The 11,887-nt window shown below is 40.9% G+C and overlaps 1 protein-coding gene across 1 annotated transcript; it reads left to right on the forward strand.

The window, feature by feature from the left end:
• Window positions 1-445: 445 nt before the first annotated feature.
• Window positions 446-10,920, forward strand: LOC122759683 (transforming growth factor beta-3 proprotein-like). The gene is made up of 7 exons (XM_044014698.1): window positions 446-1,278; window positions 5,774-5,937; window positions 7,663-7,792; window positions 7,921-8,028; window positions 8,219-8,384; window positions 8,494-8,647; window positions 9,785-10,920. The coding sequence occupies exons 1-7, from the start codon at window positions 939-941 to the stop codon at window positions 9,941-9,943; spliced, it is 1,221 nt and encodes a 406-aa protein (XP_043870633.1). The 5' UTR covers window positions 446-938; the 3' UTR covers window positions 9,944-10,920.
• The last annotated feature ends 967 nt before the right edge of the window (window positions 10,921-11,887 follow it).

Raw genomic sequence — 11,887 nt, forward strand, 5'->3', positions numbered from 1 at the left:
ACGAGACAGTAATCTAAATAAAAGAAAAATAATTTCTTGGATTAGATCAGATAGATGTCGATTACTGGGAGTACTGCAGCTGGCCACTAGAGGGCGGACGACCCAGACTACAACCAAACCTGCATAATAAAACAGCGGAGACCTGAAAAAGATCTACACTGACTGTACTAATTTAAACATTACAATGAAAGAGTCTTTTTTCCACCTCACATGTATTAATAAGGAGAAATATTGGCTTTAATGATAAACCTGTAACTTTCCAACTTCACATAAAAGCACGTGGTGAAAAGAGTGGTCAGAAAGTTAAACAGTAGCCTCTTTTACATATTCATTAGTCTGGTGTATCGCAGTGAGCGCTGATGATGATGATGATGATCCGGTCTCTCCTCGGTCTCGCGCTGCGGTCCCTCCTCCATCAAACGTCAGAAACTAAACCGGTATAAAACGTCCGCGAGGCCACAGCGAGCGCTCAAAGTCGTATATACCTCGTGAACCTGACAGCCTGCGGTCCGCATCCTCACGCGCAGACAACTCAATTAAAGAGGCTGGAGGTTTTTAATGTGAAGGAAAGCGAGGAGAGACGCGTCAAACTGCGGGACGAGCGTGAACCCACAGGACTGCGCACAAGAATGCAAAAGACAAGTCCGCTTCTCTCCACAGTGACATTTGTGCTGGATACTTTTCATATATGTGGGAGACTTTCTTCTGCTCGGGACTCTGAATCGGTTCATGTCTAATGGGCGAAAACACACTTGGATTTCTGCTGACAGTAACAGGGACTGCCAAGAGAAAACGAATGAAGTGAGGAGTCCCCCACCCCCCCACCCCATCAACAGCTCCGAAAAAGCCAAATCAGCTCAAACTGCAGGCAAAGTGACACCAAGCCGAGTCTGCACCTTTCTGCCGAACTCTAACCCGAACCAAATGCGGAGAGAAAGATGCATTTGGGCAAAGCTTTACTGTTCGTCCTCCTCCTCAACTGCGCAACTCTGAGCTCCTGCCTGTCAACTTGTGCCACAGTGGACATCGACCACGTCAAAAGGAAGCGGGTCGAGGCGATACGAGGTCAGATTCTGAGCAAACTGCGACTGACGAATCCTCCACACTCCCTCGGACCGAATAAAATCCCTTATCAAATCCAAGCATTGTATAACAGCACCAAGGAGCTCCTGGAGCAGCTCGGGAGGGACCGGCAGCAGAGCTGCGGTCAGGACAACACAGAGACAGAGTACTATGCCAAAGAGATATACAAATTCGACATGGTCACGCCAGAGAGCAGTAAGTATCCCAGCTCCTTGAGCAGCCAACTTTCTATCACGTTATTGTGCCTTGATTGTCAGTAATCAGGGCATCCATTGTGCGTAATTACGCACCGACTGGAGAGGCAGACGCGTCAAAACTCACGACTGCGGTTCGGTTTCTATGTCATGTAGCTTGTAGCTGAGTAACTGTTGGTCTGCTGCACAATAAAGAATAACTTTAGACAATAAAAAAAAACAACAACACAGGTTTAGTAATAATTATTGGGGCTTCTACAAAATACTATAACAAATATATGTATATATATATATATACACATACATACATATATATACATATATACATATATACACATATATACATATACATATATATATACATATATATATATATGTAGCATTACAAATTTAAAACATGACCACTATACTTTTTAATTTAAGTGTCTCCTTTTTTTCATCATTCTCTGAGAAACTGACACCGACTTCACATTCTGTTAAACTGAGAACTGAACATGATGTGTGTGTGCACCGAGAGGATGTGCTTTGTTCCTGTAACACTCACCAACCTGTTTTAACCCTGTACCAGTGTTCCAGGAAAGACACTCTCCTCCTCCTCCTCCTCCTACTCTTACTCCTGACTCCACTCTTCCTCCTCCCCACACACTTTTCTATGTGGATCCTGTCCCTCTCCCCCAGATGTTCCCATTTCCTTTCCAGTCAGGCCCAAATGAGAGGGACATCTGCCCGTGCAGGCCAGAGGGGGATGCCTTTAAGGGAAGGAGTATAGGAAAAGTTAGCAGAGGTGGACAGGAAAAGTTAGATGATGGAAGGACCTCCCCATTAGCCTAATTAGGGGATCCCTGTATCTCCCACAGAGTCTGGTTTTACAGGAGTGGGGACGCCTGAAGCCCACAGATGCTTCATTAGAGACAGAGCTCTAAGTGACCCCACTGCATGTCTCGGCATGTGAATCACCTCATGGGTGGCCCACGAGGATGACATCACTAACTGCAGCGCTCAGGTTTAACTTTGCTAAATTGAGTGTGAAACTGAGCCAGCGTCCATCCCCATAAAGACAAAATGATTTCATGGTGCCATGATTTTGTCTGCTATAATTTGCATCAGAGACTTTCTTTTTCCCTCTGTGGATTGAAAAGCTATATGAAGTGGAAGTAGAAAACCTGTGCAGAGGGACATGTGTCAACACTTTGACGGCATGTGGTTCAACAGAGTCTGGATTACTCAGAAAGCACAACAAAGATAAAAAGTGTGTGTGTGTGTGTGTGAGAGAGTCAAGCCAAGACCATTGCATCACAGCCCCTTTGAAATCAACAGGTGTTGTTCAAAAGACCTTATTTTCCCCCCTCAGCGATGTTCTGTTTTGAATCTCACAAAATAATGGAGTAGTAGTTACCACTAGTGTGTGTGTGTGTGTGTGTTGGTACAAACATGTAAGATTACATGCATGCGTGTGTGAGTGAAGACCACTGATTAGTAATCGATTACTAAATTCATTGTCAGATAAACCATAATGGATTAAGTGATTTTTAAAGAACTAAAACAAGTTTTCTGATTTTACAGCTTCTTACATGTGAAAGTTTTATTTTTACCATTTTGGTTTGTGGACAAAACAAAACATCATTTGAAACATTCAACGTTTCTCAACATTTAATGAACCAAATAATGACTTGATTACTTGAGACTTAAATGGGAAAATGGCAGAGAAAGACTTTAGCAGAGCTGATCTGTTGCATTAAATTAGTGACATGTGTCCTAGCCATCGTTTCTACATGGACACATACCTAATATTACCTTATTTTACTTTTTCACATTAAGCATTTTGTAAAGCGTCAAATGTGATGTCATAACAAGAGCTATGCAAATGGTCAGTAGCTTTTTAAAGTACACAGATTAATTGTCCTGAACTCTACTCTGGCAATGGCTTAATCAGTTAAATGGCAGTAAACAAACGTAATCTGAGAGATTGACTCAAAATTTAATGAGTAAATGAATGAGATATTGTGATTTGTGTGAATTACTACATTGTTATATGTAGTAATGCTTCCTTTGTTGCTGCTTTTTCTTTAGATAGAGCAGGATGATGTGTGAACACTAATGTCTGGATTAGTTGAACCCGACATTAAACAGACTCTATGCCACCAGCTACCCAGTACAAAGTCTGTGTTATGTCGGATTGAGCAATTGTGAGAATAGAGCATCTTATTGTGTAAGAAATGCACAGTGAGTGAATGCTGGTGGTGTTCCTGTTGTGCCTCCTCTTCAAGCTCCCCTCGCACACCAGCTCTTGTTTATGCCAAACCTCGTATTTCCAGGAGGTAGACCAAGGTTGAGTCAGAAAATGTCAGGTTTTATGCTGCACGTGTGAAAAAGGGAACTAGACTGATGACAAGTGTGTTTACACGAGATGATTCACTTACAAAAGAAAAGTCCAGTGTATAAGAATTAGTGACATCTACTGGTGAGACTGCAGGCTAACTTCAGGGAACTATGGTGACCTTTCTCCACTCTCTCTGCCGTTTCCTCTTCATTCTTTGTTTGTTTCTGCATCGGGTTTTAAACATATTGATGGGTAGTATAGATTTCATTCTTCCAAGATGCCCAAAAGGCAACTACTTCATTTTATTTAAGCTAAGGCTGGTATGAATGTTTAGCATTCATTCTTTTTATTGTGTTGTAGAAAATTGCTTTTCCACAACACAAACGATAAACCGACATTTGCAGGCGGTAAATTGAATTCAAAATGGTGAATAAACTGTGTGTACGTTTGTTTTTGTATCAATATCACATCTTACCTTAATTTCTGATGACATATTACGATAATATTATGACTGAATACTCTGCATTTCTTATATACAATAATATAACAATATTATTTAATGAACGTTTAAAGGCATTTTGTTCCTTCCATGTTCTGGTAGGCTCTAGTCTTTTTCCCCCATGTTATGCCAAGCAAAGCTAACAAGATCAATGCATATAGCTTCTTAATTACTCTATAGACATACAATTTCTCTGCTAATTCACTGCAAGGAAGCACATTCATTGATCAAAACGCTGACATACAAAAATAGCAGACTGAAAGTGATGTCAGTGGTTGTAAAGACACCTTGGGTTGTTACTTCTTTGTGATACAGCAGAGGTAGAGTGTAGGCTTTGTGTATTATTTCCACATTCACACCACAAACTCAACTTTTCTTCCTGTCTCAGAAACCTTATTGGTTTTATTGGTGGATGTGAGGCAGCGCTGTGAAAACACAAACCAGCAGAAAGCTGACTAGCGAATTACTGCACCGAGAGGCCGGACGGCAAATATCAGAAACATTTCCTTTTATAGCGCGGTGCACGTACAGTCTGGCAAAAGTCGACCAAGTCGGGAAAAGTCGGGATGTGGGGCAGTCGTCATGGTCAGCAGGCGTTTGGGGGCCAAAAAGTCAATCAGTGAGACCGAGGATGGAAGGGGTTTTTTGATACCCAGAGACCAGGAAGATGATGTCATACGCAGGCTCAGAAATATTGGTATTTCAACTCCAGTATTTTCATTTACACCAAATATAGACAAAAACAGAGAGGAATTCTGATAAGGCGGGCAACAGCACTAATCATTTCACTGTGAGCTGAGAAACTGAGTGCCAGTCACTAAAGACCCAGTTCAATTCAGTAAATTGTGACACCAGTGCGGTTTCCCTCAATAAGCCATAAATTATATTATAATTATAATATATAAGTATTACGTAGATTTTTGTTGTGATGGAGATGGCCTGAAACACAGCGTAATAAGGTATGACTGAAAAGACCGAAGTCGAAACACAGTAACTGTTAGAGTGAATTTTCAAGTCAAATGGCTGCACTTTTCAGAAGGTTAAGCATCATTGATTCATTCATTGTTAAGGCTTTGATTTGTCCTCCTTCTTTTCCAGATATTAATTCATAGCCTTTAATGTGAACCTCAGATATTAATGTAATTATAAATGACAAAGAAGGAGGAATTTTAAAAAAATAGTGATGAGAAGTCATTTGTAAGTATCAGTGATAATAATACAAATGATTAGAACCTGACTATAAACGGGCTGCTGTGGCACAATATTAGATGAAATATCAAATATGTACATTTTTCATTATACATGGCTCACTAAATGTGGCCATGAAGAGACTCTAAAGCTTTTGTTTTTTCATATTAAACATTCTGATGTGACACAACAGTCACTAAATCAAGTCAATGATGTGTGATTTCCACTTCCATTTAGCCGGTTTTTTTTGCTTTCAGGCCTTGAAATAAATAGTCAGCTGCAAAAAGGGCTCACACCAGAGAAACATTAAATTTAATCTCTGAGATATGGAGGAGATTACATGCATGAGCCTCTGTGATAACTTTGCCTAGAGGTGATGTGGCAGTTGTCGACATACACTGTTGGTTTTGCATCAGATCTGATAAGACGTTTGGGTTTTTTTTTTCTGCCTGTTTTTCTGCCACTGAACTTGTATTTTCTGTGTTCCAGACGATGTGCACTACTGCCTAAAAGGCAGCACCTCCAAGGTTTTCCGCTTCAACGTCTCTGCCATGGAAAGGAACTCGACCAACCTTTTCAGAGCCGAGTTTCGAGCTCTGCGGGTGCCAAACTTCAATGCCAAGAGGAATGAACAGAGGATTGAGCTCTACCAGGTGTGTGAAGATACAGTTTTCTCAACCTTACACATAGATCAAAGGCGAAACTCGCGGTCGAGGCATTGATGTAATCTTTCTGTGCAAAAAAATTATTATTATATTCTAATCTGCCAAGAATCCGTTCAGGCCCTAATAGACAAAAAGAGCCAAAGACAACCAGATTGTGGTTTGAGGCGTGGGTAACAGCCAGGACAAAAGCCAAAGAAGTTCAACAGGCCTGCAGAGTGTTAGATGAAGTGGGACAGGGTTTCTGTTAGTGCAGCACTGGCAGGCCACATCCATCATGGTTTTTACCATTCAGTCCTCAAAAGTTAATTAAAATGGGCTCTGGACTGCTGAGTGTTGAAAGGTGCCAGCCACTCTTTAAAGCATTGGTGTCCTTCGCAATTACAGATGGAATATAAAGATACAAATATAAAGTGTGACAGATATTGTGATTGGGCTATGATTCAAAGCTGGCACAACTGATAATGTTTGCATCTCAACTGTCCTTTTCTCAAAATATGTGCAAATCAGAAAGATTTTCTTTGGAATGGAAACATATTTTCTCTTCTGAGGAGCAAGATCTGAATGTTTGCAGCACTGCAGTGTTTCACCATAATGCAAATAAGAGCAGTGTCTCTCTATTTGGATGATTGGGATTCTTTTTACACAATATGTATTTGAAACGAGAGACATCTCACCACTGAAATATCATTGAATCATCACCAGTGTGTTGCCCAACCACACACTCAGTCATTGTTATGCAGCAGCAGCAGCAGCGGGCAGGTGCCTTAATTTGACTCAAGAAAAAAGTCTTTTTTAGTGCTGCTTTTAAATGTTTTGGAAGAACAAGAGAGAAGAGTATCACATTCAGTGATGGATGGAAGTGTATGAAAGTGAAAAGCACCAAAAACCACACTGTGAAAGATAAAATGGTGCTTTAGTACTGGCAGCATGGGTGAATATGTTGCTGCTGCTTGTTATATTTCACTTCTGAGAGATTTTGTTCTGGTTAATCACATTTTTGTGCATCGCAAGTTCAAATCTGCATCTGTTGAGCTGTTTTGCTGCGGACACAGGTCAAGAGCTGCACTTGTAATTTACTTTTATAGGTTATAGATTTCCAACAGAACACATGCGGCAACCACAGAGTTTCTATTTAAGCGAAGGCTATGAAACTAAAAACTTTTTTTTTTATACATATATTTAGGATGAACAAAAATGTCTGTGGCTGAAAGTGAAAACTGTAAGAAACGTTCAATTCTGTAGTTTTTGCACAAGGGTTATTTTAGCCTCACACTTATTGATTATAACTTTCCCAATCATATAACGACTTGGACGTTGAAGTTAAAGGTCCAGTGTGTAAGAATAAGTGATCTAATGGGGCAGATTGTAACAAAAAAAGTCCTCCAGTTATGTCTGGGAAGTACAGTGGCCTTCACATACCATAATATTACCACATTATACAAACACACAGTACTTGTGGGTAGTATATTCAATTCCTGCCAATAAACCCTCCTTAATGTTACACACCGGACCTTTAAGCTGGTAATTGTGGAAAATCCTAATATGACATCGCGGTGCCATAAACACAGTCTTAAGCCATTAGCACCGTTTGTTATTTTATTTTATATTGTTTTTCCCCCCTTTATATAATCCGTCTGGTGTCTACACGTAAGATGTAGTGTATTATTATTATTAGACGTAAATTATTATTACATGTATATGTCATTTATATAGATCGTGAAGCCAAACGAACACATCACAAAGCAGCGCTACATTGCGGCTAAGAACGTGCTGACCAGAGGAACTCCAGAGTGGATCACCTTCGACGTGACCGACACTGTGAGGGAGTGGCTGATGAACAGAGGTGAGACTGAGGTCACCGTCATTCGTTATTGCCCCAAAACGATCACAGATCCTAACGCTGATTCAGACGTTTGAACTGAGAAACAACTTTTCTTTTCTTTTTGTTTTTGGGGTCTCGTTTGTCATCAGGAACTAACATGGGCTTGGAAATCAGCGTGCACTGCCCCTGCCACACCTTCAACCCAAACGGTGACATCATTGATAATGAGAAGGAGGTGCTGGAGGTGAAGTTCAAAGGTGGCCTTCAACAACATTTTGTCATATAATTACAGCATTTATGCTTCATGCTTCATGCAGTCCATATTGTCAATTTACATGATTTAGTCTTTAATTGTTCTGGTAATTCATTATATGGAGGTTGACCTAGTCACTGAATCAAGTAGACTTCGGTTTAATTGGAGTCTTGATCATGTCTGTAATAACTAAGGCGTGGATGAAGACGACGAGCAGAGTCGCTGGGATCTGGATCAACAGAAGAAGAAAAAGGAGCAGGTCCTGCCGCACCTCATCCTCATGATGATTCCCCCTCACCGCCTGGACACTCAGCACACGCGCCGACGCAAGAGAGCACTGGATACAAAATACTGTTTCTCGTAAGGCCACACAGAAAATGCCGTTATGTTATGTGTGCATGCACCAGATTCTCATGAGAGAACGTAAACTATTATGACTTTGTTCTTGCCGCGTTTCTGCCCGTCACAGAAACACAGAGGAGAGCTGCTGCGTTCGCAAGCTTCACATCGATTTTCGCCGGGACTTGGACTGGAAGTGGATCCATGAGCCGAGTGGGTATGATGCCAACTACTGCTCTGGGCCCTGCCCTTACCTAAGGAGCTCAGATACAACACACAGCTCGGTAAGGAGGATTCCCCAACACTTTCTGATTGTTTGTAAGCTTATTCATGCATTTTATATTACGAATGAACACATCAAAATGTGGCCTTATGTAACCTCCTCCATTGCCCACAATAACCTGTACCTGTACAATGGCTTATACAAATAAGAGTTGAGTTGGATGTGATGTTATGCACACTATATACCCTACTTTGGCCCCCTGTTACCGAAGCAGTGAGTAGAAAGCAGCGAGCGAGTTGTTGAAGTTTGTCTCCCGGCACGACAGCGACTCCAAGAAAAACCTCAGCAAAAAACCTTGTATCAAGCACCAGGCCAAACAGGAAAGTAACTGACACAGTGCAAAGACTTAAGAGTTGCTTTAGTTACCTTGTCAGTGAGTGAAATACTGCAGTCTCCTCCGTCACTGGACGCTCGCTCACAGCCATCGCGAGGACCTGCAAAGCACGAGCAAAGCGATGAGGCTGCAGTTCAGTTAGAGTACGACGTTCCACACAAAAACTAGATTTCCTCCCTCATTAGTTCAAGTCACGCAGGTACAGCACATATACATCGTATTGTATTTAAACCCCGATACTGTTAACACTAACAAAACAAAACAGAAAAAAATAATTAATAATAGACAGAGAACACAAACAATGAGCCACCACTTAAATAAGCAGCAGCTTGAAAAGATTAGCAACTAATGTCTTGCTTTTTTCTTTTTTTTTTGACTTTTCTCTGTGAATAATTTGTACAGAAGAAACAGTCTCTATAAGAAAACTGTCAACACCGTGAGGTTTATTCTTGACCTTGAGATAAACTTTCAGCCACTTTTAGCTTCTCTGGCTGAGCGACAACACCACTGAAAACAGAACAGTTGCCTCAGTTGCAGACAAGCACTTTGCACATGTTTAATGTTCCAGAGAAGTTGGGGAAAAGAAACAAAGGAGAAATTATTTGTTTAGTAAGTCATCCACAAATCGCCGTGTGAATTTTGACTTGTGCATCTCTGTATTTACAGTCATGAGGTCTCACTGTTCCACTGAATGCGCCAGTAAATTATGGAGATTTCATCACTCCATAGATAAGACGCGGGTTGCACAACTGTAAATACAAGTGAAAATTGAGTTTTGGTCTCTCCCGTGTGTTTTTCCCATAGTTGCTGAGCCTGTACAACACTCTGAATCCAGAGGCATCGGCCGCCCCCTGCTGTGTTCCCCAAGACCTGGAACCTCTCACTATACTCTACTACTCTGGACGAACCCCCAAAGTGGAGCAGCTCTCCAACATGATTGTCAAGTCCTGCAAGTGTAGCTGAGAAAGACACTGACAGGCAGCAGTAGTAGTGTGGCTTGATTGAACTAGGTACTGACCGAAACCCATGCTCGTTGACCTTTGGACTCTTAGCTGTGACAAATACTTAAACTGACCCTGTGGACTCGTGGCTTAAATCTGAAAACCACTCTGGAGGTAAAACTTCTTTTTTTTGATTTTCTTAAAACTTGAGGTCATCCATTTCTTCTCTTTGTGTATTTTCTTTTCTAAATGACTCGTAGTTATTTTGACCAAACAGTCTTACAAATCAAGGTATGATCTTAAAATATTGTCGTCTAGATTTGTGAAAATGGACCATGCACTTAAAGCTAGATTAAATATAATAAACCTACCAACGACTGACAGAGACTTACTCTGTGCTCTATTTGCTGCATCAGATATTCCACAAAGTTCAAGTCTACACATTCAGTAGAGCAGCTTTTCCTGTTTCTAGCCTCGGAACGGTTTTGTTAATAGTCACAAATATAGATGGTGCTCTCCTGAACGACTCAAGAGTCCTTTCAGGCTGGATTCTTCCTTAGGCTTGCCTTAAGCTCCCTTCCCTTCAAAGAGTGGGCATTATCTTCAATCACAAAAGGAGAAAGGACAGACTTGCTGCTGTATCCAAAGCCATAGCTGTGGTCAGGGAAAAGGAGAGCGGAGAGAAAGAACGCCTGTAGGATTTGCAATGGAAAGTGAATGAACAAAGAAGTTGAGCCAAGCTTTTTTTTTTTTTTTTGGCCAGCCAGCAGCAATGGCCCTTTTTTCAGTGCATCTAATATAATGGGTGGAGAAAGACGACGAAGAAGAAGAAGAAGAAGAAGAAGAAGGAGAAGGAGAAGAAGGAGGAGGAGGAGGAGAAGAAGAAGGGACCTGTATGCAAGGGAGGAACAGTGATGGAAAGTAGCCATGAGCACACTGCCTGCCATTCACTGGAAGTTTTTATCCCTAACAGGTTCAGATTATTTTTGGGACATCAAAGAATATACTGGAAAAGAAAAAAAGTATTATGCAACAGTTTTTTTTACGGGATTTCTTTTGCATTAATAGCAGATTTGCTCTGTTATGCAACGTGTCATATAGTGATTGTTTCACGAACTGGGACGAGGAAAGTGACGCATCTCCATTGGTAGGAACACTTTTAATATGATATGCCGTGAGAGTACTGTTTTTCTTTGTTTTGTTTTTTTCATTCTGTTTCAGGAGAAACGTGCAACGTGTTTGTGCCTGAACAAATCAGTCTGACCTGTTCCATTTGATTCATATTTGACTAAAGTTTTTTTTTGTGTGTGTGTTAAAAGTTGTCCAATATTCCCAGAAAGGGGAAAAAAAAAAAATCAAAAAAAAAATCAGACCACTCTTTTCCAGCAATGACTGGAAATCTAATGATATTTAAAATGCAGCTGTTTATTCCTTTTCTTGAGAACATTTTTTTTTTAAATCATACTATCCTAATCAACTCTCCTGTCACCTTTCACTCCAGTCAGCTGACACGTGCATGTGCAGTCAGGACTGCAGTGACTGCAGTGTTTGCAGTCTTTCATTCTTTCATTCCCTGTGCTCTGTGTCTGTTCGTGTCGGTGCTTCTTTTACGGTGTAAAGCCCCAGTGGAACAACAGGGAATAACGAGGGAGAAGGATGTTACAGTTAGACCTCATTTTTTCAGAGTCAGGAAAGCGATGCTGAATCCCTGTACCCTGTACCCTGAGTTGGTGATGTTTTGTTGTTGTTGTTGTTTTGTTTTTTCTGTTGTTTTTATGGGCAGTGATATTGTGTTGGGATGACTTGTTGATTGTGATCGTTATTAAAAAAAAAAAAAAAGACAACATGCAAAACCCGCGTGAGCCCTTCTTAAGCCGCACAAAAACAATCACATGTCGGACATCTGTGAAAACATTTCACTCCAAATTAGGCAATGATTAATTCACCCACTGGTCTTCTTGTCTGC

Source organism: Solea senegalensis, linkage group LG18 (assembly GCF_019176455.1).
Source record: "Solea senegalensis isolate Sse05_10M linkage group LG18, IFAPA_SoseM_1, whole genome shotgun sequence".
In the NCBI taxonomy this organism is placed as follows: Eukaryota; Metazoa; Chordata; class Actinopteri; order Pleuronectiformes; family Soleidae; genus Solea; species Solea senegalensis.